This window comes from Tiliqua scincoides, chromosome 4, assembly GCF_035046505.1.
Source record: "Tiliqua scincoides isolate rTilSci1 chromosome 4, rTilSci1.hap2, whole genome shotgun sequence".
In the NCBI taxonomy this organism is placed as follows: Eukaryota; Metazoa; Chordata; class Lepidosauria; order Squamata; family Scincidae; genus Tiliqua; species Tiliqua scincoides.
This window is the reverse complement of record NC_089824.1, coordinates 44,949,187-44,977,087: the sequence shown is the minus strand read 5'-3', so window position 1 is coordinate 44,977,087 and position 27,901 is coordinate 44,949,187. Positions and strand designations below refer to the sequence as shown.

The window sequence follows — 27,901 nt, the reverse complement described above, 5'->3', positions numbered from 1 at the left end:
ATGAAACAAAATGAAATAAGAAAAACTTCCTGATGAAACAAAAAGCTATGGGATCAGGAAAAGTTTCCTGATGAAACAGAATTTCTGAAAAGGGGGGGGTATGAATAACTATGGACAACAAAATAAGGTTTGGTGAGACTTTAAAACACACTTTACAAAATAAAAGGAAACCTAATAAAACATATTAAATATCTATTATTAAATTAAAAAAACTTAATCACTTATGACTTTAAATGCTATAATGACTGCTGCCAATGGGTAAAATGGCTGGTGGCTGCAGTCTTGAAGGGTATGGAATGAGAGGCACTACAAAGTTTAAAAACTATTACAGTAGCTTCAACTTGTAGAAAAAAGGGGTTTGGAATTTTTTATGGAAGCTTTTACTTGTAAACTAAACTGAAAGGAAGAGGTGAGTTTAGCTTAAAGTGAATCTTTGGGGTCATAAATAAAAAATTGATGGAAAAATATAAGGACAGCTTTTAATAAAAGGTTTTAAATAAAAATAACTTACATGGGTGTTGGTAACAATTTAAGGATTAAAACTGGAACAGGGGCAAAATCTTAAAGGTCTATTATACAATATAAAGTATGGTTTGATTGTTTAAAAAAGCAAAGGTTATTGTAAAGCATAGAAGCTTTAACTTTTGACTTTTAAAACTTAGTGGTGGGATGAACACAGTTTGTTTTATTTACTTTGTTAATCTCTTTTTTTATGAAGGCACTTTCTAAGTGCTTGGGAGAGGGGACTTACTGGGCCATACTGCATTCTGTGCAAGGGTTCTTAGGGCTTCCATCTATAGGGACCTAGATGATATGTATTTATTATATCTTCCTGTAATTCTTTAGCATCTGTACTAGTGATGCTAAAGTCTTTAAGTGTAATTTGTATTTCCTTTGGCACAGAATGGGGGAGTTTGTTGTTTTTTGAGGGCTTGCCTGTGTGCATTGTGGCATTGTACCACAGAGAAGGGTATGGATAACTTAAATTCATCTGCTGTTAAGTCTTTTATTGTTTTTTGAGCCATTGTTTCCATAAGGGATGGCTGTTTGTCAGTGTCTGATTGTTCTTTTTGTTTTAGCTGGGTTGATGCAGAGGAGGGAAAAAGAGAAGAAATACAAGCTGACAGAGGAGGGCTTTTAGGAGTACCTGGAGGAGCACAGTTTCTGATAGGGGGACAGATATAGCAGAATCAAAAGTCAGAGAAGCAACTGTAAATCATAGCCGAAAGGCTTGTACCCATGCTGATACTTACCTAACGATACTATACTTACCGATGCTATGCTTACCAAGATCCTGAAGGATGAAATGAGCTCTGTAGCCCTTGCCAGGCGTGGTAAGCTAGCTGTTTTCGTGTGGCCCCACGTCTGGGTGCCAGATGTAGCACTGCAATGCTGCTTTGGGAAGCACCCAAGGCTTAGGCCTTGTTGCTTGAGGGAGTGCAGAAAGCAGAAGCACTGAAGGGACCTTGGGAGAAGAAACTGAAATAGCAGGGAGTCAGAGCAATGATGAGACGGCAGACAAGGATTCAAATGGTAGAAACAGGAGGAAGGCTGGAGATGAAGATTTTCGCCCAGCCTCCAACAAGCCTTTTTATTAAGTCTCCAAGAAGCACAGAACAAGCTGGGTACTTTAGGTTAAAGATAAGCGCTAGCTAGCTCTAGCCTGACTACAGCACATTCCTTGATAAGAAGTACGTCTCCAAGGTACTGTCTCCCATCCTGTTTACGTAGGTACTAGGCAGTGAATCAAGGCTGTCTCAGAATGTGTCCTGAAAGCAAAACGCAGGTTTGCCTGTGGAGTGGCCAAGGTTCACTAAGCCTTTATGTTACTATGCATTTTCCCCACAGTGCAGGAACTCACAACTTGTTAACTTTTATTTATTTATTTATTTATTTATTTATTTATTTATTTATTTTTAAACCATTTTTTATAGGAGAAATAAAATATTTTTATGTGCTTCCCCCCTAAAGATGAACTTACTTCTGAGTAGACATGCATAGGATTGGGCTGTCAATCTCCACATCCCCTTCCCCCTACCTACTTTTTCTACATGTGGGGAAAAATACTGTACAGGTGCACTTGTAGCTTGTAGTATGTAGTGTGGCACTACTTCGAGGAGAGGAAGCAGTGAATCGATTCCAAAAAATGGCTTACATGAGTTCCATGTAGTAAAATTACTCTAAGCAACTGTGGGAGTAAGAACAAAAAAGGAATTCTTACACAAGAGGGGTCCTTAGGTGCACATAGAAACAGCTACATTTGCAAACAAGCAATTAAATATGGTTTAATTCAGGTATCAGAATACTCTGTGTCTTTGGGAAGGTGCTTGGCATGCAATTGTATGTTCTCTGCTGCCCTGAGCAGCTGCTGTGCATTGCTGGAGACGAGCTGCAAACGCTGGCTGGTGGAGGGCATGCTTGTGGGGGAAGGATGAGGAGGATCTCTGGCAAGGCTGGACAGCACGTTGTACACACGTAGAATCCCTTTTCACCTGCGCTTAGCATGTGAAAACGGGTGCAGATATATATCTCTGCCAGGATTAAGAGCCCAATCCTAGGTATGTCTACTCAGAAGTAAGACTCATTCTAGTCAATGGAGCTCCCAGGGAAGTGCCTAGGATTGCAGCCTAAGAGCCCAATCCTATGCATCTCTACTCAGAAGTCCACTTTAGTGAATGGGGCTTACTGTGGATAGGATGGCAGCCCCAGGGCCCAATCCTGTGCCTGTCTACTCAGAAGTCAGTCCCATTAGAGTCAATGGGGTTTCCACCCATGAAAGTGTGGAGAGGACTGCAGCCTCCAAACCAAAGCCTATGGCTGTCTCCTCAGAAGTCAGTCCCAGTAGAGGCAGTGGGGCTTCCTCCCAGGAAGGTGTGGAGAGGACTGCAGCCTCAGAGCCAAAGCCTATGGCTGTCTCCTCAGAAGTCAGTCGCAGTAGAGGCAGTGGGGCTTCCTCCCAGGAAAGTGTGGAGAAGACTGTAGCCTCAGAGCCCTTCCTTTGCCTGTCTACTCAGGCTGCAAGGCTATGACACTTTCCCGGGAGTAAGCCCCATTGAACACAATGGAACTTACTTCTGAGTAGACATGCATAGGCTTGGGCTCTCAGGCTGCAAGGCTATGCACCATTTCCCAGGAGCAAGCCCCATTGAGCACAATGAGACTTACTTCTGAGTAGACATGCCTAGGCTCGTGCTGCAGATTGACATGGGGGTTGCACCAACCAGCTTCCTTCCCCTTTGCCTCCACCAAGCCAGTACCTGGGCGTACCATGGGTGCTGCAGCCCGGCTGGCTGGCTGGCTGTCCTCCTCCTCGGCATCGGCTCGTGTCCCCCGCGCCCTCCACAGGCTTGGAAGCTGCACGGGGAAGCAGAGCGCGGGAGGAGGGCAGGCTGGCTGGGCTCAGGTGAGAGCTTGGGAATGGGGGCAGGAGGGGGTTGTTGGGCGGTCAGGCAGGGGCCAGGCGCCCACCCACCCTGCACCCCCTAGCACCCACCCAGTGAATGCCTCTGTTTTGCTCCCCCCCCCGAATGCCTCCAAAGGGGAGGGGCCCCTGCAAAAAGGTGCCGGAACTCCATGCCCCCATGTTCCATTAGAAAAAAAGCCCTGGCTATGCCAGTGCTGAAAGGTTGGTTAGAATTGTACCCCAGTAAATAGGTTTTTTATGCAAACACCCAACGTCACTGAACCAAAATGGGGGAACTACAATGTTTGGTGGCTTGGGAAATCATTGCAATATTGGGCATGATGGCAATCTGGTGAAATTTGGAGAACCAGTGTGATACCACAATCCCAGAGTACAGACTTTATAGGAGGGACATAGAGGGGTATGCTGAAAGAGGGTGGCGAGCTATGTCAAAGCAGGGGTAGAATCTAGCAGAAGAAATTGAAGGGGGATGTCCAATTCTGTCCATAGAACCACTGTTGGGCACAAGAAGCAATCTAATTGTGGAGATATGCTATCATCTTCCTAATCAAAACCTGAAGGGGATCTAGAGATGAGGAACAACCAGGGAGGCCTCCAGATACAATGTTGTGATGACAGAGAACTGCAATTATCCTTGTGATAACTGGGTCAGTTTATGCCATGGTCATGAGACTGGATTTCTTGAAAGGCTAAATTGTGCCTTTGCAGCTACTCATGAAACAGCTACCAGAGGTCAGCTGATTCTGAATTGTATGGTAACCAGGGCCTGGTGAGGGATGCCTTAGGATTCTTCTTTCAGTGCCTAACCACAAGGCCCACCAAAGCACTGTCTTCCACCAAAGCAGTGGATTGTGGGAGGCTTAAAACTGGTAGGCCATGGGACATCTTCAAACCTGGTTTCTGCCACATACTCCTTTCTCTCACTGTCCTTGGAAAGTGATCAAGAAGGGCACAGTCTCTTTATCTCTTCTCCCACAGTTGCTTCATCAAAAGTAGACTGAAGCAGGTAGAATCTTTTCCACAATACACCTCATTGTTCTGGTTTCAAAAGAAGACTATCAGGAAGGACACACATACACACAGAGAGAGGGAAAGTGAGAGCAGAGCAGTGCAGTGCAATTAGACGGCTATTGAGCTTCAGCTGGGCCTGCCTCCACTTGCTTCTCCAGTTCCAGTCTAGAGTAACATGCAATTTAAGCCAAGTTTTCAGTCAGACAAGGAGAAGGAGGAGGGCTCTCTGCAGCTGCTCAAGCCTATGACAAATGCAGGCAAGTAGTCAGGCCAATCTTCCCTTCTCAGTGATATACACCGAAGGAGCAATTCCATTTTTAACCTTCAGTAACCATGACATTTGGATAGTAGTTCCAGGGCTGCTGCTTTATAGTCATGTTCTTTATTAACCCCTGCATATCAAGTGTGTGCAGCCTCTCTTGTTTTATTCCTGTCATTATGGGCCCTGTCATTAGGATAACTTTAACTGCTGCAAGGATTCCTTATAAGTGTTGAATATCCTAGATCAGTGGTTCTCACAACTTTTAGACCAGGACCCACTTTGCAGAATGACAATCTGTTCGGAACCCACCGGCAGTGATGCCATCAACCTGGAAGTGATGTCATGGCCGGAAGTGACATCACTGATCTCACTTAGTAGTTCATAAACTGCAAATAATAAGAGAAAATAGTCCAGCTCAGAAGCTTGTTTCAGTTCTCACTGCACACACCCCCACCCATGGCTACCAAGCATCCCACCTGTTCACTGTATTAAAGGGAGAGTTTAATTAGCTTTAATTGGGTTATTTCTCAGCCATTTTCCAATAGCAAAGTATAAGGAGAAAAAACCTATTTAAACCTTCACACATATTTAAACCTATTTAAACCTCCCCCACTTCAGGGATCTGCTGAGGTTTAAGTGCCTGGAGGGGAGTGGGAAGGGCAGGGATTAGGCTGGATGGAAGTGGGGGGAAAAGAAGGGGGAATAAAAAAGTGGGGGGGGGAAAGGGGGGGAAGGGCAGGGCATGGGCTGGATGCAACTGAGGGGAGAGGGGGGCTGGATCACAGGGGAGAGCTTGAACTGGAAGGAGGTGGTGAAAGAGAAAGCAAAACAAACAAGAAACAAGCCCCCCATTTGCAGGGAGAGGCTGCAGCCCCCCTCAGGATAATCCAGCAATGCTCCCTGAAGACACTCAGCAGGCACACACACTCCTGTGCAAGCTGCTCTTGCTCCTGGGAGGAGCTTTGAGTACACACAGGCAAGCTGGGGCAAGGGCAGTTCTAGCTTCAAAGATGGCTGCCTGCCCTGTTTGCCAGCCTCCAAGATGGTGTTGCACATACACAGAAAGCTTAGGGCTTTAGGCAAAGGCAGTTCCAGCTTCCAAGATAGCGCCGGCTGCCTAATTTGCCAGCTTCCAAGATGGCCACACACCTACAGAGCATGCTTAGGCAAACACAGTTATAGCTTCCAAGATGGCGGCAGCTGCCTAATTTGCCAGTTTCCAAGATGGCGGCCCACATCTTTCCGCAACCCACCTGACCTCAGGTTGCGACCCACCTAGTGGGTCGCGACCCACAGTTTGAGAAACCCTGTCCTAGACTTTAGGCTGTTCCTGCTGACATATTCCAGCTCCTGTCATAATTCAGTCATCCCACTTTTCTATTCCTTCCATTAGAATGGAAGTGGTAAAACTCTATACTAAGTACAGTGCACTGCCTCATCCAGGTGATGCTTAGCATCACACTGGTCACAAGGGGTTCTAAACAGTCTGCCACAGTTTCCAGCATATGACCTTCCTCCATCATAACCTGTTCTGATTGTCAAGGAAATTGCCCCACCATCTCTGTCGTGGCAGTCAGCAATGAAGTCCACCAGTTTAATAGGTGCAATGCACTCTGTCACACTTTTCACAGTTATAGTGCAAAGTCTGGATCCCCAGCAGAAAATGAAGGTAGGCAGAATCTCTCTTATCTCTCAGCCAACACAAGGCTCAGGGGTGGGCAGGAGGAGGTGGGAGGGAGGCATTCCAGGGTGGGGAAAGGTGGGTAGTGGGTGGCCCCAGGAGCGGGTGGGGAGCAGGAGGTGGGGCATAACTGCCAGGTCCCAACTCCGTTACCCGAGCAGCACGGAGCAGCTTCAAGTTGCTCTGCTCTCCTCAGACGTACCACTTCAGGAGGTTAAAGTGCCTGGAGGGGGCACCTCAGGAGGTGGCACAAGTCTGAGAGACCCATAGGGGCTGCAGTGGTTTACCAGGGGTAAGAGTTTACCCTTACCTTCAGCTGAGGCACTGTGGTGCCCTATCTTGTGCTGGACAAAGCGCAAGCTTCCTGGCTTGTCTGTTCCAGCACAAGATAGGATTGCACCCTATATTGTTTAATGAAACTACCGTGGATACTCGCCTATAAGGCGATAAATTTGCACCCGGAAATGGTGGGAGAATCGTCTCCTTGTCTTATTGCGCGAGAAACCGAAGAAGCCCTGGAGGAGGCAGGGTGGTGGGGGGACAGCCTGCTGGCCCGGCACTCCCCCGCACCCACTCAGAGCCACTGCACGCATTCACTTAAGTCCTACCTCCCACGAAGGCAGTGAGTGGAACAGGGGTGTCCTGGCTGCTGCCGCTGCTGTCACCAGACCAATGGAGGACAGGGAGCATGCAGGGAGCGTCCTGTGCTGCCTGCTTCCCGCCAGATACTCCCTGGTGTGCCTCCCTCCATGCCCGCCACAGACGCAGCCTTGTGCTTGAGAATGGGCAGCGCAGGTCACTCCCCACACGCTCCCTGCCTTCCATCAGTCTGGTGACAGTGGCAGTGGCAGCCAGGATGCCCCTGCTCCGCTCCCTGTCTCCGTGGGAGGCAGGACTTAAGTGAGTGCGTGCAGCGGCTCTGAGTGGGCGTGGGGGAGTGCAGGGCCAGCAAGCTGTCCCCCCACTGCCCTGCCTTCCCCAGGGCTTCTCAGGTGCTGCTTTCCAGTTTCTTTCACCCCCCCCCTCTGGATCTGACACCCTGCTTGATGAAATGAAAGCCCATGTGCATCTAAATCTCCCCACTGTGCAGTGTCTTCCTTGGGCAAGAGGTGTTCTTTCCAGTTTCTTTCACTCCCATGTGTTTTTATCAAAGAAGAAGATCCGTAATGATGTGGCCCCTCTGCCAAAAAGTTTGGAGACACCTGATCTGTGAGATAGATCATAGTTTTTAATAAATTAGAGACTTATTAAAAACAGTTTTTGCTATGCTAGGTTTACATACTATATATACTGTACTATGTATGTATACTGTGTTTTTAATACTTACTATGTTTTTAATAAATTAGAGACTATATAGCTCTTAGGTAACAATTACTGGTAGGTTATTTTTTAGGATCTGGCCTCAGGTAAAATCAGGCAAAACTATAGTCAGACACCTCCCTAAGTTTAACCCCCGACTTATCCGAGGGTCATAGAAAATTCCATGATTTTTGGTTCAAAACTTACTCTCGACTTATCTGAGGTTGACTTATAGATACTTATCTGAGTATCTGCAGTATATATAGAGACAGTTGCTGTAGTAGTACACAGTGAAGGCCTGCAGATAGGCCTTTTTTGGTAAGGAATCACAAGAAGACTTTAAGCCAATTGAAAGACATGTCTGATATGTCACATTAGGCTTTAAAAAAAAATGAAGAATCCCATTTCATGTAGGAATGGCAGGGCTACAACCAGGGACCTGCAGGTTCTGAACAGCACTTAGACTCTAAATGGTCACATCACAGGGAGAGGGCTGTTGCCGTTTGCTGGTCATATTATAGGTGGAGTTTCGGTATCTTGGAGGGATTTGTTCTTGGGTGCCCCGTGGATACCAAAAACCACAGATAACTAAATCCATGGTTTAGGCCCCTTTATAAAATCTGCAGATAAACAAGCTCCACCTGTACTCCAATATTTAAGGACCCAAACATGGGAAAATATACAAAGAAAACACAGAAATTAATTGCAGGGGGCTAGATGATTTCTGATGCTGTAGCCCATCAGTATTTTTTCCTATACACTTCATCTTCTGATGCCCTTTCTCGTTCAAATCCAGAGCCGAGACAGAAGAGCTTCTTCCAGCAGATGGGGAGCTGTGTTCTGCTTGCCACCTCAGGGGTTGGGAAGTCTTGGGCCATTCAATGTCCAATGGGCTACTAGGAAACAGAGGATGAGGCAGAAGCCGTTGATCAAGCATGAAACTTGGGAATAGAATTGGAATTGGAATTCTGACAAGGCTTTCTAAAAGCAGAAGTCTTCTGGAGGCACTATGACACTATGATATTGTTAGCATTATGAGAGTAAGCTTTTATCTTATGTATTTGTGGAACTGTGCATTTATTTAAAATTTCCCATAGAGCTCACTTGTCAAAGATCATATCCAGATAATCCGTTATTCAACTATTCTTCTTTGCGATGCACCTCAAAGCGTTCCCAAAGTGCTGACAATATGCTACCTGGTATTTTTTGGTGTTTGTCTATTAAAGCTCTTAGTGCAGCTTTGGTCTGTAAGAGAAACAAGTAGGGGAAAAGATATTCATTAATTCATTTTACATGTCACTATGAAACACATAGTCCAATCATATTCTTCCTACCCCCACTAGTGTAGCCCCACCAGTAACAAGCATGCTGTATCCATGGGAGGGGGCAGATTGGGAGTCTTTAGAGGCGAAGGGGGATTTAAATCCCCTTACACCTCTTTAAGCCTCCAGACCCTCAATGGGTATCAGATCTGCACCAGCAAGATCGCTGGCACAAGTACAGGGAGGGAAAAGGGGTGAGGAGATTGCTGAAAATGGGGACAGAATCCAGCATAAGCCATCATCGCTGAATCTACCCCCTCCCGCAATCTCCCCACCTCCATCATGCTCTCTATTTGCCCGCTTTGCCCCACTCCCCCATTTTGCCCCTACTTGCCCCCTCCTCTGCTTTACCTTCTCTGCAGGTGGTTGGCAATCCACTGGTGGACTGAGAGCACTGCCACCTCATGCAGCAGTGCTCCTGAAGTGGCAGCCAACGGCAAGCTCTATGTGCCATCAGAGGCCATTTTGCAACAACAGAAGGGCTTCCACTTTTGCAAAGGGCTCCATACGCCAGGCCCATCGTCAGGAAGATTGGACCAACAATGTTACAAAGATGCACTGAAAGAAGGCAATGAAAGGCTAAGCATATCTTCCATGGTAGACTGTTGCATAACCCTGGCAGCTTTGCTGAAAGGCCCCACTTAAGCATCCCCATCATCTCCCCACTGACTACCAGAAGATTATGGATGAGGGCCTTAGACGCAGAGCAAGGTTTTCACGTAAGCTCATATAGGAGGAGTTCAGGGCTAAAGCATACTCAAAGCATCACACCAAATCTCTCTTGTCCTTACCCAGGGGCGCACCAGTTCTCTGCCAGTCTTCCTTTCAATCCCAGGATTCTAAATAGATTTGACGAATGGATTGGAAGGGTAGTGTGGGAGAGATGAATGTGGTTTCAATGCTGCATACATGTAGAGCCCTCTCATAGAAACCACAAATGTGAGGCCACCAACAAGCATGACCAATGGACACACTAGCAGTGGTTTCTATGGCCCACAGACATGGACCCACTTTTCCTTAACACATTCACTAAATGCACAAAGAGCAATAAATGAAGTCCCCTTTGAATCGTTTAGCTCAGGGGTCTCCAAACTTTTTGGCCAGAGGGACACATCAAATATCTGGCAATGTGTGGAGGGCCGGAAAAAAAAATTAAATATGAAATTTAAATAAATAAATTAGAGCTGGAACTTAGATGAGTGAATAAATGAATGAATGGGCCCATTCATTCAACCTCTCTGGCCCTCAGAACACCCTCCAGACACAATCAGAGCACAGTTCTGGTTATGTTCAGTTGAGTGGGCCAGAGGCTTTCAGGGGACAAGAGGTTGGCCGTGGGCCAGAAAGAGGCTTGCTGTGGGCCGCATCTGGCCCCCGGGCTGGAGTTTGGAAATCCCTGGTTTAGCTCAATGATAAATGAATAACATGCTTACTTTTTCAAACAGTTCTTCAGGGGTTATATTTGGGTCATATGGAATAGGTTCTCCAACATAGGTCCGCAGTTTTACTGGAAATGGTCCACAAACTGGAAAGATTAGTAACCGGGTTCGTTCATAAAGCCATCTCATTGGCCCTGTATGCAAAGATAAGATCAGACTCGGATAATACAGAGAGACTGCAGGTCTTCCTGAGGAGTTGCATTTAAGTATTTGGGACAACAAAAATCACCAGCTGAAGTAACAAGTGCTCAAGTGGAAATAAGACAAGCCAAGTCAAGTCAACCTTTATTAGGCATAAAAAATAAGACAAGCAATCAGCCATCTGCACACCTTGCAATGTCGATAGTTCAGCTCGTACCTGTGTAGCCTTAGTGTGTCATCTGTCAGCAGCAAGATTTTCAGGCATTTCAGGCATCTTGCCAAGATGCTTGTTAGCTGGCCTGGATTGTCAGCTTTCATTTAAAACAAAATACAAGTGTCTACTTGCTCTGGAAACTAATAGACGTGCAAATACATGTAAGCAGCATTCTGTGTGAGTGTTCAGTGAGGATAGCCTTCTCCAGCCTTCCATTCTCCAATGAACAAAGGCAAAGCTGGGACTCATGTGTAGAATGTTGAAAATGTGTTTTCTTCCCCTCTCGCAAATGTGGCCATTGAGCTAGGAAAAGAATATAGTAACAACTGACATGTTTCAGGGTGGAATCTATTGTTCCTTTATACATTTACAGGGGGGTTTATGTATCTGCAGATCCCGCATCCGGGGTTTCACTTAACCATGGATTGGATCCTCAGTGCTCCCCCACCTACCTCCAGAGGTGAGGGGAACTGGGCTCCTTTCAACTCCCAAGGGTCTTCTGAGACCTGCAGAGGGACTCTGGGGTTTTCCCTGGCCTCCCTATGCCTTATAAGGCATTAAAACCGTCACTTCCATTTTTATTATAAAACGAATTCATTTTGTAGCCTTTTTGGTCAATCTGAGACCCGCAGCAGCTGCAGGCTCACCTTGCCTCTGGAGGGTGAGGGTGCGTCTCTAGGTATCCGTGGTTTCACTTAACCACAGAGGGTTCTGGGAAAGGGGGTTTGGGGCACACCTGTATTGTGTTTTCACCCTCCCCTGGGGAAGTCTTGAGAGCTGCCAAGAGAATACAAGGGATAAATCAGTATAACTGATTGGGAAGCAGTGTCAACCTCCCTCCAGCAGCATATCAGTTTAGGTCTTATGTCTTGCTGTATAATGTGATTTATTTTTAGTGTTTGGGTATTTAAAAGACCTATCTCTGCACAAAAATTAGTGGAACACAACATTACTGCACACAGCTGAATGCTGGATTTCATCTGGGAAGAAGCATGAGGGGTAATTTAAGTAGAAAAACCTTTGCTTAGGTGATTTGTCCATAAGGCAGAACTACCATCCTCCAGCCCACCATGGACAGAGTCCCATTCATCCGCCTTGATCGTTTCCCTCTTGCTAACTGCTATACTCCACTCAGCTCCTTCCTTACCTACTTCTTTCTTGTGTAGAGTTTAAAGAGGCAAAAACCCTCTAAATCAATGTTTTCCAACCTGTGGGTTGTGACCCCAATGGAGTTACAAACTCTCACTTGAGGGTGTTGTGGCAAACTCTTGAAGCCTATGCGATAGAAGGCTTGGCAAACTCTCAAATCCTATGCAATAGAAGGCTTGGCAAACTCTCAAATCCTATGCAAGAGAAGGTTTGGATCCAATCCAATTGCCTTAGCTGACTTACCACAAATGAGTTCTTGATATAATCAAGAATACAGCCTCTTCTCACCCTCTTGCCCCACCGCTCCTAAGGTCAACGTTGCGCAGGTTGCTATTTCAAAGGGTTATTGTGAAGACACAAAAAGTAGGGGCAAACAAATTGGGGAAGGGCTGGGGATGGGTGGATTTGGGTCTGGGAGGGGGGCAGAACTGACAGTGGGTTTCAGTCTCATACTTTATGGGGGTCGTGGCACGAAAAAGGTTAAACACCTATGCTCCAAACTACACATAAGAAAGCAGCACTTCCTTCCCCCTCACCTTTCTCATGCAGGAAGGATAATAAATAATGTAGGAATTTTTGTGTCTCTGTTGTTATCCTTTTCACTATACTAGGGGGTGGACCATATTCTGATGCAATTGTTGAGCTCCAAGTTCATCAGATTGGGACCATTTTGGCAGTCTTGTATTCCCCTTCATCTGCCCTCCCATAAAAGCCAAGGCACGTTGCATACACGTTGCTAGAAAGCACCGACATAAGGGGTTAGGATTGTGCCCTTAGTGTTCTTAATGCAAAGAAAACATATCTTGTCCATAAAATGCACTAGAATACTTCATTGGGTAACTTCAAGGAAATGGAACACATAGTTCTGGATTTTAAAAATCATGGCAGGAAGCCTGCAAACATATCTAATAACTGGCTCCTTCACACCCAATGTGAGGTCATTCCAAGCTATCTGAATCATAGAAAAATGGGAATGTGCTAAAAAGGTTTTCACCCTGTGACCAAATAACTAGCTTGCCACGTGGCTCATTTGTGGGCTTACAAGCAGAAAAACAGATGTCTTTGAATAGATCTGTGGATAAATTCAACTAAATGGAAGATGTTTCACTGAAAGTTCCACTTTTTGGAGTGCAATCCTATAGAGCTGCATAATATATGATGTGTCCTGGGGCACTATGTAATGGAAGATCAGAAGATCATCAGGTGGACGATGTGGTGTTGACAGTGATCCCGTGTATTGACAGCTGTTTGATAGCTCTGGGAAGGGCAGGGCTGGCTCCACAGCTGTAATCAATCAAGGCCAATGGAGACCTGGTTGGACACCTGAGCTTCATTTGACCTTGATGGGGCTTTGAATGAGCTAAGGAGGTAGCTCACAGCTGAGTTGCATTTGCACTTAATGGGACACAAAGGATAAAAGGCAGCTTCAGAAGGACCAAAGGGGCCGGGAGATAGGGACCCTGACCCAGAGGGAAACCCGGACCCTGACCCAGAGGGAGATGCTACCTGAGCCGGAGGGAACCAGACCAAGAGGGCTACCTGACCCAGACCTACAGGAGAAGGGGACTGCCAGGACTCTGCTGGAGGACACAGAAGACTGGGAAGACTGGATTGTGCTTTGGAGACCGGATTGGACTTGAATTGGAGGCTTCAGACCTTTACCCGCTGAGTTAAGTGGAGTTTTGGGGAGGGAAAGCCTCTGGACAAGAGGACTTGCAGGGAGTGTCTGTGTTCATAGCAATAAATTTGGGTAGTTGCTATAGATAAGGAGTTCTGTGTTCATTCCTTTGCACACCACAGCGGTTGTTCTAGAGATAAAGAGGGTGTTAAATAGCCAAAAAGCGGGCATTAGAAGGGAGTTGAGATATTTGGACGGGGCAAATTGGCGTAGTCGGCAGGAGTTGAAAATCAGGATAGGACACACTAGAGCACCAATAGCATCCCAAAAGGATTGGGCCATAAATCTCTTCCGGGCTCAACATAATAATGCTCACGTAATTTACAGGCTTGCTGTAAGGATAAAAGGCGGTTGGACACTTTGAAGAGGATCGTTGTACTTACCACTTTTGCATTTATGGCTATTTGAGCAAATCCTTGACGATTTCTCCAGATGAGTTTGTAATTGTTATCACCATAGTTTTGCTCCCGAAGTCCACCTGGTGCAATGAACAGCAGATGCCCTTTCTTCAGAAGAGCCACACACTCTTCTCTGTTTGCATGAGTACAGCCTCGCATGACAAAATATGTTTTTAGGCCTAGAAAAAAGGAACCAAACAATGATGGGTCATGTTATGCAATGACCTTACCATTAAGAAAAAGATTCAGGGCACAATTCTAACATGTGCTTAGGCTGGCGAGGAAGCCAGGCCAGCGCTCCCAGAAGCACCGGCCTGCAGTTGTGTGCCTGCCATAGGCTGACCTGGGGCAAATGCCCCAAGCGCCAACCTCTAGGGCCCCGCTCCCGACGGAGGCGGAAACTGTACTTCTGGTTAGAAACTGTGCTGATAGTGCCAGGGAACCTCACGGAGGTTTCCCCAGCATGGGAGGAGGTCACGTGAGGCTCTGTGAGCCTCTGGTAAGTAGGGGGGCGAATTTCTGCCTGAGGGGGGTGGCGACAGCCTGCGGGCGGGTGCAGTTGTGGAGCCTTGCCCTGGGCGCAGGGCTGTGGAGGTCCGCGGCTGACAGCCTGTGGAGGCTGACGGAAGCCGACACAAGGACGAAAGGCAGGCAGCGGGGAGGTGGGAAGGAGGAGTGATGGTGTTCCTGGGCAGAGGGAGGGCAAGTGGTGGGCGGCCCCGGGGATGGGCAGGCAGGGACAGGGAGACAGGGCTGGGATCCCACAGTTTTGCCAAATCCCAAGCCCCTTTCCCAGGTGGAACAGAGCGGCTTCAAGCCTCTCCTCAGACTTGTGCCACCTCTGGAGACCCATTGAGGCCAGCAGCTCTTATCCAGAGGTAAGGGGAAGAGTTTCTCCTTGCCTCTGGCTAAGCTGCTTATGGCCCCTATCCTGCGCTGGATACAGCGCAAGCCTCCTGGCTTGCCTGTTCCAGCACAGGATAGGATTGCGCCCTCAGTTTCAAAAGATTTGAGAAAAAGACAAGCAGGAGGTATATTCTGGTGGTTGAGCAGAAGGCTGCCTGAAGAATGCTAAGCAGGAGTGGTCCTGGTTGAAAATTGGATGGGAGACTAAAAAGCTGGCAAAGCTGTTGTGAGATGACAGACCTGGAGGAGTCACTGTTGTGACCTCACTGTGAGAGGGTGAAGGACTCCTGCAGGAATGTGGAGAAGTATGGAGAGTCAGCTTCTAAGAAAGACAGAATGATTAACAGCTTTGCTGACCTGAACCTGCTCCTGCTCAGAAGGCATACCCACGTGCCCGAAATGATGTCAACACCATGAAGGATTCCATCTGGAAATGAATGGTTCCATGAGTACTCATAGAACAATCATTGTAAAACCTCCTTTGAAAGAAGGATGAGTTTAGTATAGCCTACCTATGTGAACCGCCTTGAGTCTCTAAGGCCACAATCCTAACTCACTTTCCAGCACCGGGGTAAGGGCAATGCCAAAGTAAGGAAACAAATGTTGCCTTACCTTGAGGAGGCCTCCATGACTGCCCCCTGAATGCAGGATGCAACATGTGCCCCCCGGCACAGCTATGACAGCACAGGAAAGTGGGTTAGGATTGCACCCTAAGTCTATAATGTGTTGTGAGAGTCAGTGAGAAAAACAGCATACAAATGCTATTATTATTATTGTTGTTGTTGTTGTTTATGAGCTGGACAGAAAAACCTAATGCAAGGACAGAACTACGTCTTCCCAAAGCTGTGTGTGCAGAGTAACATTAAGCAGGTATTTGCAGGAGAGAAATCAGCAGGTGGAATGCTGACCCTTCTCCTTCTTGCTGACCCTTTTCCTCTGCAATCCCTTTCATATCAGTTTCATTCCTTCCCAGTCCCAAAAAGAGGCAAACTACCCTTTCATTCTGAGCCAAGGAAGAGTGCATGGAGAGAAGGTGCTAAAGACTTCTCTTTCTACTCCTTTTCCACTCTTCCACAAACTGCTGTTTCATCTGATGGGACGGAGATATTTTCTGGTTGGCTTTTCCCCTGGCATCCCCAAAGCAGATGAAATAACAGCCTGGGGAGGTGATTATTGACCTGGAATAAAGATATCGACCAAGCAGATGAACAACCCTACCATCTTCCCCTCCTCCATCCTGAATTACACCTGACCCTGGTTGAGACTGGGAACCAGTAGTTCCCTAACTTTTTAGCACCGGGACCCACTTTTTAAAATGACAATATTGGGACCCACCTAGGTTTACAAGACTTAAAAATATTCTTGAAAGAAATAATATTTTTACTTATTTACACATAATGATAACCAGAAAAAAGATGCTCTAACATTTCTCTCTCTCTATTTACACATACTTACAGGGCAATTCCAATTTTTGAAAGGCCTCAGTGCTTGAGGCAATTAGTTATCTGAGCCTTTCATCAACTGTGTGTTCATTGGAGGCTCTGCTCAGCTGCTATGGGACCCACCATAAATCCACCAGTGGGTCCTGACCTACAGTTTGGGAACCACTGCTTTATACAAAGGAAAGAGAGAAGAAATGCCAAGCCCCTGCAACCTGGGCCTTTACTGCGGTTTGTGTATCCGAGGGCAGAAATTTCTGCTTGGTCATCCTGTCACAGTACCCTTCATATGCCACAGTGGAGAACCACTTCAGGGAGTGGTGCCGCCATCCCTTAAGCGTTGTGGGTGGCTGGGCTGGGACTTGTCAACCACCATAGCAGAGAGCTAGAGCTGGGTGGAGCAAAATTGAGTTGGGTGGGATTTAAAGGACAACCAAAACAGACAGTTGGGGTAGATTGGAGGAGGAGGAGACAAAGAGGGGAGAGCAAAAGGAGACTTAGGGCACAATCCTAACCAGGTCTACTCAGAAGTAAGTCCTATTTTGTTCAGTGGGGCTTACTCTCAGGAAAGTGTGGTTAGGATTGCAACCTTTGGAGGTGAAGGACAAACCAGAAAATTGGAAAAGGGGGCCAAGTTCAGAGGCAAGGAGGAGAGCCCCAAGTGGGGAAGATGCAAAGGAAAAGATAATGAAAGAGAGATTATGGTACCTGAAGAAGGACAAGGGGTGGATATTGCAGAAAGGAGGACAACAAGGGGAAGAGGAAGAGACCACAAAGGCAGCAGAAAGGGACCACAGAAGGAAGAAAGGAGAATGACAGTGATAAGCAGAGAAATGGAAGACGAAGGAGTGAGCTCTCAGCCCAGCTGCCCGCTGCAGTTGGAAGGGCAAAGGTGGGCATCTGTCTGAGCAGGCTGCAGAGTAAAGAACTCCAAGGGTAATGTGGAGAGTGGAGACAGGGAAGAATGACAGAAAAACTAATCTATGTATGGAAACCAAGTCAGAGTAAAGAAGTAAAGAAGAGCCCAAAGTGAGGACGGATACTTTAGATTCATGTGCACACAGGGCACAATCCTAACCAACTTGCCAGCACTGGCATATCTGTGGAGGAGGAGGTCTGGTCTAGAGGGTAGAGCCTCCGTTAGCCCGTTAGCCCAAAGATAACATCAGAAGGTTGCCAGTTCGAGGACACCGGCAGCTCCCTGAACAGCTGAGAATGGCTGAGAATGGTGAGACCTTGAAGCAGCTGACTAGCCCATCCTTCCCACTGCCCCCCACCTGGTGCTTGTTCTCAGTTAGCAGGTTCCACCAATGCTCGAGATCAGGCAGGCCGGAGGTTCCTTTGGCGTTGCGTGCTTGCTAAGTGCACGGTGGACGGGTGGAGCGTCACCCCCTTCCAGCACATCTCCTGATGTGGGCCGCACCACCCACACCCCTTTAGTAACACCACAGGTGGAGAAGAGAGGTGCAGGGAGGAGATGAAACACCTTTAGTCGGCTTCTTGAATCTTGAATCTCTGGCATGCTCAGGCACGCCAGAGGCTCCTGTGGCGTTGCGTGCTTGCTAAGTGCTTCTTAAATCTTAAAGTTAAGAAGCTTAAAGAAGCTCAATGCTCCTTAAATCTAACTGCTTCTTAAATCCCTGGCATGCTCAGGCAGGCCAGAGGTTCCTGTGGCGTTGCGTGCTTGCTAAGTGGGTAGGTGGTGCGTCACCCCCTTCCAGCGCATCTCCTGATGCGGGCAGCACCACCCACACCCCTTTAGTAACACCAAAGGTGGAGGAAAGAGGTGCAGGGAGGAGAAGAAACACCTTTAGTCGGCTTCTTAAATCTTGAATTTTAATATTCCATTTAAAACACTTCCAGTGACCAAAGTTATAGGATTTTTCTTTATCTGGCAGAAGAAAGAAGAAACGGTCTGCCACCACACGGCACAGTCTTCCTGTCATTCTGAGGAACGTTGATGTAAAAAGGTAAAAGTCAATAGGCATGCTTCCATGGTAAAGGACAAGGACTGCGGGTCCTTTAGGAATATTGTCCGTGCCGCGAACCTCATAACCTGTTCATGGATCAACAAGTGAGTTCTTCAGTAATGGAAATGGTGCAGATCAAACATGTATCTACATTCTTTAGTAGTCCAGGAGGAAGGAGCAAGCAGGGAAAAGCATGACCTTTCAGTGAGAAACTTACAGCCCAATCCAAACAGCACTCTATGCTGCTGGAGTGAGCTTTCTAGTGGCAAAACCTTCTGGCCATCCTTGAAGGTGAGCAGCCAGCTCTGCACACCAGCTGTCAACAGATGCTTGCCATAAACAGCAAGACCACACAGTGGGTGGGAGGGAGGTGGGTGGAATGTGCCAAAGTGTTGGCGGAAAGGAGAGCAAGGTCAGAGGAACATAGTCGCAGAAGTAACATATGCTATGGGACCCACATATTTTACGGCCCCCACTAAATGCTTGCAAGCTGTCTCTGATGAAATTGGCATCTCATAATCCAGCCACCCTGTTGTTTACGTGTCGGGGAACTGCATGCTGCATGGTATGTAATCATTTTGAATGTCATTAATAAGATGATTCAAATGAATAATTTTGCTCAAATTTAACTATACTGCAGGCACAATCCTCTTGTACCGGCAGAGTGCATGCTCGCCGGTACTGGCCGTCGCAAATATGCCAGAAAGCATGTTGCAACAGTGGAAGAGTTTGTGGTGCTGGGAGAAGGCCTCTGCCTGCCTGCCAGCACCCACATAAGATTTATTATTTATTTATTTTTCACATTTTTATACCGCCCTTCCTCCAAAGAGCTCAGGGCGGTATACACAGCTGCTCCCCTCCCTTTGTCCTCACAACAACCTTGTGAGGTAGGTGAGGCTGAGAGAAAGTGACTGGCCCAAGGTCACCCAGGAAGCTTCATGGCTGAGGGGGGATTCAAACCTGGATCTTCCAGGTCTGAGTCCACCTCCCAAACCACTACACCATCCCGGCTCTCGTGTTGAGAGGGTTAGGACATACAAAAGAAAATATTTCTTTACTCAGCGTGTGGTTGGTCTGTGGAACTGCTTGTCATAGGATGTGGTGATAGCATCGGGCCTAGATGCCTTTAAAAGGGAATTGGACAAATTTCTGGAGGAAAAATCCATCACGGGTTACAAGCCATGATGTGTATGTGCAACCTCCCGATTCCAGAAATGGGCTACAACAGAATGCCAGATGCAAGGGAGGGATATAGAATCATAGACTCATGGAACGGACCTAATAGGTCATCTAGTCCAACCCCCTGCCTTAGGCAGGAAATCCTCTTAGACCATCTCCAACAGATGTTTGTCGAGCCTCTGCTTGAATATCTCTAGTGAGGAAGAGTCCACCACCCCTCTCAGCAATCTGTTCCACAATATGAGCCCCCTGCACTGAGCACTGAAACCTGACAAGACACAGACCTTTGACTTTTCATGAATCAAGACCGCAATAATAAAAACAGACACAGAATAATCTTATTTCAGTAATAGATCTTTGGTGGCCAAACACTCTTAAAGTGCAAATAGCCACACAGGACAATCTAAGTGTCTAGTTAGAATAGCCTTCAACAAGTTGAGAGCCCATCCTTCTCATAAGAACAGGAGCCCTGCTGGATCAGGCCAAAGACCCATCTAGACCAGCTTCCTGCATCTCACAGTGCCCACCAAATGCCTCAAGGAGCACACAAGACAGTAAGATACAACCTGTCCTGGTGCCCTCCCCTGCACCTGGCATTCCGAGGTAGTCCACCCCTAAAATCAGGAGGTTGCACATACCCACCATGGCCCGTAACCCGTGATGGACTTTTCCTCCAAAGGACTTTTCCTTTCTCAAGCCATGCCAAAAACAAAATAAGAACTGTGAGGCACAATGCATACCGCAGCAGCTGAGCTCCACATGGGCTGACAGAGGGGCAGGGGAGGGCCAAACAGGGCAGGGAAAGGCGTCGATGAGGGCCCTTTATAACTTATGCAATAGGCCCAGCACTAGTTTAATGCAGCCATGGCAGGGAGAGCAGATCAGACCCAGGAAGCTGCCACATACAGTGGTGGTTTCACCTGCCAAATCCTCACCTCCTTTATAGGAACATAAAAACAGCCCCACTGGTTCAGGCCATAGGCCCATCTAGTCCAGCTTCCTGTATCTCACAGCGGCCCACCAAATGCCCCAGGTGGCACACCAGATAATAAGAGACCTGCACCCTGGTGCCCTCCCTTGCATCTGGCATTCTGATACATAACCCATTTCTAAAATCAGGAGGTTGCGCATACACATCATGGCTTGTAACCCATAATGGATTTTTCCTCCAGAAACTTTTCCAATCCCCTTTTAAAGGCATCTAGACCAGATGCCATCACCACATGCTGTGGCAAGGAGTTCCACAGACCAACCACACGCTGAGTAAAGAAATATTTTCTTTTGTCTGTCCTAACCCTCCCAACACGCAATTTTAGTGGATGTCCCCTGGTTCTGATGTTGTGTGAGAGGGTAAAGAGCCTGGTGTTGTGTCAGAGGGGATAAGATCTGACGTGCACTACTGCTATCCAATCCATCCCCTCCCTCACCTTCCCCTAGTTCCCATTTCCTGGTTCCTCCTGTGGAATACCCCAATCCTCCCCACCTATTGCCCACTGCTGCTGCTGACTTAGTGTTGTGAGAAGTCCAGGAAAGTTACTGCCACACAGTTGGTGCTGCTTGCCATTTCTGTCATGGCCTGGCAGTATGCTATAAAGCACATTTTGCAACACCATAAGTCAGGCTGCCTATTGCTACAAAACTAGAGGATAAGGCTCCTTAGGGCACAATCCTAACCTCTGATGTCAGTGCTTTCATAAAGCACTGCACCCTCTCACATAAAGGATTGCACCCTTAGTAATTAAGAAAGGAAAATCATACTTACCATGCAACAATTTTCCTAGCATACTCATCACAAATGCATGTATTCGCTGTGATTTCCTCCACTGTTCGCTATCAGGATCATCTGGCAGGTTACCAATTCTTTTATGAATGATTGTGTAGATACCACCAATATAAAAAAGGATCAGTCCAATTAATATTGGAAAATATAGTATTATCAGAGTTGCTAATAATCCCAGCTGAAATTTCATGAAGGTGAGATAATTTTCCAATGTATACGCCAGCCAAGTTGTAGGTTCTTCTCCAAAAGTATAGTTTGTGTCTTTTGCTGTCATTTTTGGTATAAAGGACAAGCCAAGAACCCAACAGGTTCTTCACGTTTATTCCTGGAGTGGAAAAAATAAAAAATAAAGGACACAGTGAACAGACTCACAGTAAGTGGGTGCAAATTAGACCTAGCCAAAGGCACCGCCCTTGGGAAAAAAATTTGCTTTAACTCTCAGATTGGGGGGGGGGGAGATCTGCCTCTGTCCATCTTCTCAGACTCTTATCACTTCTGCAGTTCCTTTGAAAGCAACAGATGCTGGGATATCAGGGGCCCTGGAGACAGGAGTAACCCAAAAATGCTTCTCCAACTCAAATTTCCTCCAAATGAGACAAACCTTCATTTGATTTCTAAAATTCACCTCTCATTTCACGCATTTCAGGCATTTTTGAGCTTCTGAAGTTTGTTCAGGGGAGGAGAGTGCTGAGCTAGAACACTGGAGACTGGCAGGAGCAGAGGCTGCCACATCCAAAGATAAAGAGAGCGGTATCTGGCATGTTGCCTCAGACATCAGAAATCTGGGGTCTGCCCAGGGCTTGATAACATGCATTGTTAAAGTCCGATGTCCCTGAGAATTTAGGCAAGATGATTGACAATAGCTGGGATTCAAAGAGCCGTCTGAGGCTTGCCTGTGAGCCATGCTAAAGTCACTCCACCATCATCAGCAATGTACAACCCAACCTGGACACTGGTCTGGTGGTTTTAGCCGTCAGCTCTTAGTGACAACTAATCATTGCTCTGTCTGTTATTCTGAGTTTGTCATGTGGCAGGTTATGACTGGAAGTGTCATTTTTGGCTTGTCAATTCTGTCTTCTCATGCCATGGGGAGGGGGGGGGGTTATTGTAATTTTAGAAATGTCTGTTGTAAATTCTGCAGATATAAGTCTATGTCAGAGAGCCAGAACGATTGTGGCTATACAGAGGGAATAAATTGTGTGGTGGGTTCTAACTGGAAGCTGAAAGCACATAGATAAAGTCAGTCCTTGTTAAATGTGCTCTCATGCACATGGATTTGCTTAACTCGCACCACTTGCTGCCTCTTCTCAGCTAGCCACTACACCGTGAAGCTATCTGTGGCACTGTGGCCTTCCTGAAGCTATTCACAGGCAAAATTTGCAACTATCTGTGCCATTTTGAAGCTTCACATGGCCATTTAGAAAGTCTTCACTGCCTTTTGCTGCCATTCTAAAGGTCTCCAAGCCATTTGGAAGGTCTCCATTGCTGGTAGGTTTAGCTGCCCCTTCTCCTAACCCCACTGATTCCATAGGATCAATGACTCTGTATTCCCAGATTCGGTATCTGCTGGGGCTTCCAGGAAACTTACTCCAGGGAATTAGTTATTTATTTATATACCACCTTTCTCTGTTTTTACAAAGCATTCAAGGTGATTTACATAGGCAGGTGAATCTTAAGACACCATTTTTCAATGGGGTTTTAAAAATATTTGTTCTGTGAGAGATGTTTCCCTTGTGGTGTGGTTTATCTCATCCGGCTGCATGCTATCCAGCTTCCACAAATAACTGTAAATCAAGGCCAGGTAGGTTTTTAAGGTCTTTAACCATTCTTGCCAGTTGACTCTACAAACTCCCTCACCCTCTTGCAGCAGGGGGCTCATCAGCAACCAAGGACGTGCAGTCATTGGAGGCAGGTGAGCAGCGCCTTACCTGAGCTCGCAGCCCTGAATTTCCACATTCAACAGAAGATGTTCTCTGGTTGCATCCAGGAGCCTTTCTGAAGCCCTCAAAAGCTATGTGTGGCCTCTGGGGGGCTTCAGAAAGTCTCCCAGAGCTGTTTTAAAAGCTGGACATGCTTTAAAAACACTGCCAGGAGGCTTTCTGAAGACCACCGAGGCTGCATGCTGCCTCTGTGGGCCTGACAAAGGCTCCAAACACAACTTGTAAAAGGTTTCATTCACATTCGAAGGCCTAGAGACCCAGAAGTGTTACATCACTTCTCGGTTACATGCCTTTCTGTGCCTCACCAGCACAGAATGGCATGGCACGTCCTTGTCAGCAACTCCATCCTCTGACAATGGTGAGAAGTATTCTGTCACCACAGAGTCTTCTCAGCAACTCCAGCCTCTCATGCACTTTATCAGCCTGGCTTTGTGTCTCCCCTCCAAACACATGGCCCAAGTTGCTTCTGCTTTGCTCTTTGGGCAATACAACAGCTCACTCACCAGACCACAACTCCTGACCCTCATACAGAATTGACCATATGTGTAGTAATAAATGGGTTTCCAGCCTAAGGTAGTGCCTATGTGTCCATCAATTAGCTGCACAACAGTGTCTGGAGAATGAAACTGTTCTGATGCTGAGTGGTCCAGGTTCATACTGATGCTGGGTTGAAAGTTGTTAAAATATCTGATGGAATTTCTTGACACCCTTATGCCTGCAGGTTGGAATGATGGAGGTGTCATCAGGGCAGCCTAGGTAGAGAAGTGTTCTTTGAAGACTGGAACCAAGCAAACGTTCTTCTACTCCAGCCATAAAAAAATTATTTTGGAGCCATGCAGGCACCTAGGGCAGTGTCGCTGACCTGAAGGTACAAGTTGTCAGATACAGTTTGAAATAACTGTGGGTGAGGACAAAGGGGAAAAGCTTTGTCAGTGGATGTGTTACAGCATCCTCGGGAATGATATCTCACGTAGCTTGTAAGGATATTGGTGAACAGGACCTCTACATGCATGGTTGTCAGGATAGGTTCTCTGGGAGACAGATTATAGTTTCTTCAGGGAATCAGTGTCAGCAGGGTCAAAGGAGGGCTGTCAGTGACTGCAAAGTGATCCAGGGCCATAGCACCTAATTGTTAGCTCACTCTCTCTTTTCTTGCTCCCTTCTCTCCCCTGTTTGGACACAGCTGAAAGGGGAAAAGTCTTGGTAGACTGAATCTGCTGCTAGCAGCCCAGGTGATCAGGCTAGCCAGACAGGGCCCCTGGGCAGAACCCCCCTCCTAGAACAGTACTGAGCCCCAGGGGTTTCTATCAAACATCACTTTCATGATAATGCCTGCAGACGTGACAATACACTGGACTTCAATACACTGCATCCTGCAGTGGGGTGGCACTCACGGAGGTCTCCTCAAAGTAAGGGAATGCTTGTTCCTGTACCTTGGAGCTGCATTGCCCTTATGTCGGTGCTGGAAAATGGGCTAGGTTTGTGCCCTTGGTTAGTTGAGTTTTTTTAAAATGAACCAAACGTGTAAAATGAGTGAGAGTCAAGAAAAGACTGGCAGAAAAAGAATGGTTGAAACACTCACAGGAATGATACCATTTCTGACATCAGCAGATGGCACTGAGTCACTGCAGAATTTCACATGTGCATATATCAGAGAGCAGCTGCCCAGTGGCATAGCCAACCGACATGCCCGCCCAGGCCACGCTGGTCACCTGCCACCCCCCCCAAAGTAATTGCGTTGACGTGATGACATCACCACAGTTACTTCTGGCATGGTTAATCGGTTGCACCAGCAAAGGCTCAGGGGGTGGGCAGAATCCACTCATGCAGCCTTCCTCAGAACAGCCAATTGGCCACAATTACTTCTGGCACAGCCAGTTGGCCATGCTGGCAAAGGCACAAGCCACCCTCGGAGACTTTCTCAGCCACACAACGCCAAGGAAGCCTCCTGGGGCAGTGTCTTCTGCCTGCCACTGGAGCTTTTCTTGGTGCAGGCAGAGTGGACCACTCTGGAGCAGCAGGCAAGAGGATCTGCCACCACCCCAGGAAGACCCAAATGCCAACTGGTACCACATGATACTGTGCAGCTTATGGAAGCTACATCAATACGGCTGCCAAGCATTTTGAACAAGCCTTATAAATGTCTGAAACCACAAGCAGCAAAACTTAACAAATTATGAAGACTGTCTGATTAAACAAGTTCTATCTTACCTTACCAGGGCCACCAGCCAGCTCTTTCCTCTTGCTTTTTGTTGTCTCCAGTGAGGTCTCTCCTCTCTCTGTCTCTCCACAGAGTGAGTTCTCAGTCTTTGGAATAACAAGAAATCCACAATTTCCGCATCTGCTTGGGAGTTTTATCTTTCAACTTTAATGACATCACCCTGTTATTTGATCTTTCCTTCTCACTGCCTGGAGGACAGCTGGCAGGAACCCAAACCAATCCTTCAGCTCACATGCACATGAAGGCCTGTAAATTAATTTTTAACAGAGAAGCTGGGGGACGGGTGGAGAAGGCCTACAATGCGCAGAGAAAATACCAGGGAACAAAGGAAAATACAGATTTATCACAAGTAGTGTGCCACAAATAGCTACGTGCTGGTGCCAAAAGGTCTGACATAAAGTCCATCTAGGCCAGGGGTCTGCAAACTATGGCCCGGGGGGGGGGGCACATTCAGACTGTCACAAGATATCCAGCTCACAGCAAAATACTTTTTTTCCCAACCACATGGTTGTACAGTTAACATGTAGTTCTATCCGCCTGACTCCTTACCATTTGGCCAGAGTGGTGTCAGCTGGCTAACCCTCATTTCAGTCACCTGGGCCATTTGTTTTAAGACCCTCAAACAATAATTATTCAATGTTAACCTCATTCCTGGTGATAAAACAAACCAGATTTCCACACACTGACTTTTAAACAGTGCCACAAAATGATTGCAGTTTTTGCACATTTGTAAACAAATCATAACAAACCGGGTTCTGCAACAGACTGGGCAGAGACAGTGTGCTGTGTGTCACTTGCTTCTGTCCTAAATAAAATTGATTTTTTTTTTCTGGCCTGCAAAAATATATGATTTGGCCCTAGTACTGAAAAATTTGGAGATGGTTGGTTTAGACTGACATCCCTACTATAAGAATGCCAAAGCCTGAAACAAGAGGTTGTTCGGATTCCCTGATTTGCATAGATTGGGCAAGAGACAGAATCCTGGTAGAGGTCCTGGGCTGTATGAGCACAGATTTACTCCTGCTAATCTTTAGGAAAGCCTGTCATGACCCAACTCAACCCACAGATGTATTGAAGTCTCTCCTCACACCAGCACCACCTTGCTCTAGGAGCAAAGAAGGAAATCCCTGCTAACTGGGTAAGAGGCACTTTTTCAAGTAGGTGCTCCTCTTTTATTTAGCAGGGGAGAGTAACTGGCCCTCCTCACCCCAGCAGTGTCTTTTATACTGGCTGTCTGCTGGTGTTCTTTTGTATCTTTTTAGATTGTGAGCCCTTTTGGGACAGGGAGCCATTAGTTATTTGATTTTCTCTATAAACCACTTTGTGAACTTTCATTGAAGAGTGATGTATAAATACTGTTAATAATAATAATAATAATAATAATAATAATAATAATAATAATAATTTAAAAAAACAAAAACAAAACAGGAGTTCCTGGTCTTGTAAGTTGTAATCCTATCTTACTCCACTGGAAACAAACTAATTATAAACACTTGGAACCTAAAGCAGCCAAAAATAACATAAATTCTGTGTTTGTGTTGGCATCCTTCAGTCTCGGAAGACTATGGTAATGTTAGCACTATTAACACTAAGACAGTGTTAATACACTCTGAATAGTGTTCTGGAACAGAGTGTCCTCTCCAGTGCACGAAGCCTGGGTAAAGTAGATATGGAGGATAGACTGTTACCCATGCAGCAAATCCCCCCTCTCCACGTCGCTGAAATGGTCCAATGGAAAGGCAGAAGCCAATACAGTTGGTTCCAGCGACGTCGCAGGAGTTGCCAGAACGTGACTGTGTTCAGCCATGAACTGCCTCAGGGACTCTGGCTCTGGATTTTGCCTCGAGGTTGACTCCCTCGGGGCTGAGGGATAAGAATAGGCCCTCGGTTTGGCTGTACTTGTTGTAAGAGGCGACTGAACAGCCACCGGGTAGATGGGACTCGTTAGCCTGGGAAGGCAGCTCATCTGAGAGAAGGAAAACTCTGATCCCAAACCTCCGCTGCCTTGCGGCTACATCCAGTTATAGAAAAGGCTTCAGGATAAATTCTGACCTTTGTTTGATTAAACAAGTCCTATCTTATCCTATGGGGTCACCAGCAAGCTCTTTCCTTTCATGTTTTGTTGTCCCCAGTGAGGTCTCTCCTCCTAGGGGCTCACAGAGTGAGTTCTTGGCCTTTGGAGCTCACCCTCCTCTAGGAACAAAGAAAAAACCAAGAGTTCCTGCTCTTACAACTTCTTTTGTTGTCCCCTTGGGCAGAAGTGAGAAATCCAGGATTTCAGCATAGCTGTGACTGAGTAACAGGACTCTGCCCCAAGTTAACAACAAAGACACAAATGCAAGATCTTTCCAATTCAAGCCTTATTTCTTATTTTAAAATGGTTGATTATGGCTGTTGCTTTAATTTTTAAACTGCCATCTCAATGCCAAAGCCAGTTTGGTCTATTTT

At 46.7% G+C, this 27,901-nt stretch overlaps 1 protein-coding gene across 1 annotated transcript in view; it reads right to left on the bottom strand.

The window, feature by feature from the left end:
- Positions 1 to 7,586: 7,586 nt before the first annotated feature.
- LOC136648302 (DGAT1/2-independent enzyme synthesizing storage lipids-like) overlaps positions 7,587 to 27,901 on the bottom strand; it is a 43,870-nt gene continuing 23,555 nt past the window's right edge. The window contains exons 5-6 of the mRNA XM_066624415.1: positions 10,433 to 10,572; positions 7,587 to 8,922 (exon numbers count right to left, since the gene is read on the bottom strand). Of these exons, the coding sequence (XP_066480512.1) occupies positions 8,818 to 8,922; positions 10,433 to 10,572 (245 nt within the window). The 3' untranslated portion in view covers positions 7,587 to 8,817. The remainder of the gene's footprint in view (positions 8,923 to 10,432; positions 10,573 to 27,901) is intronic.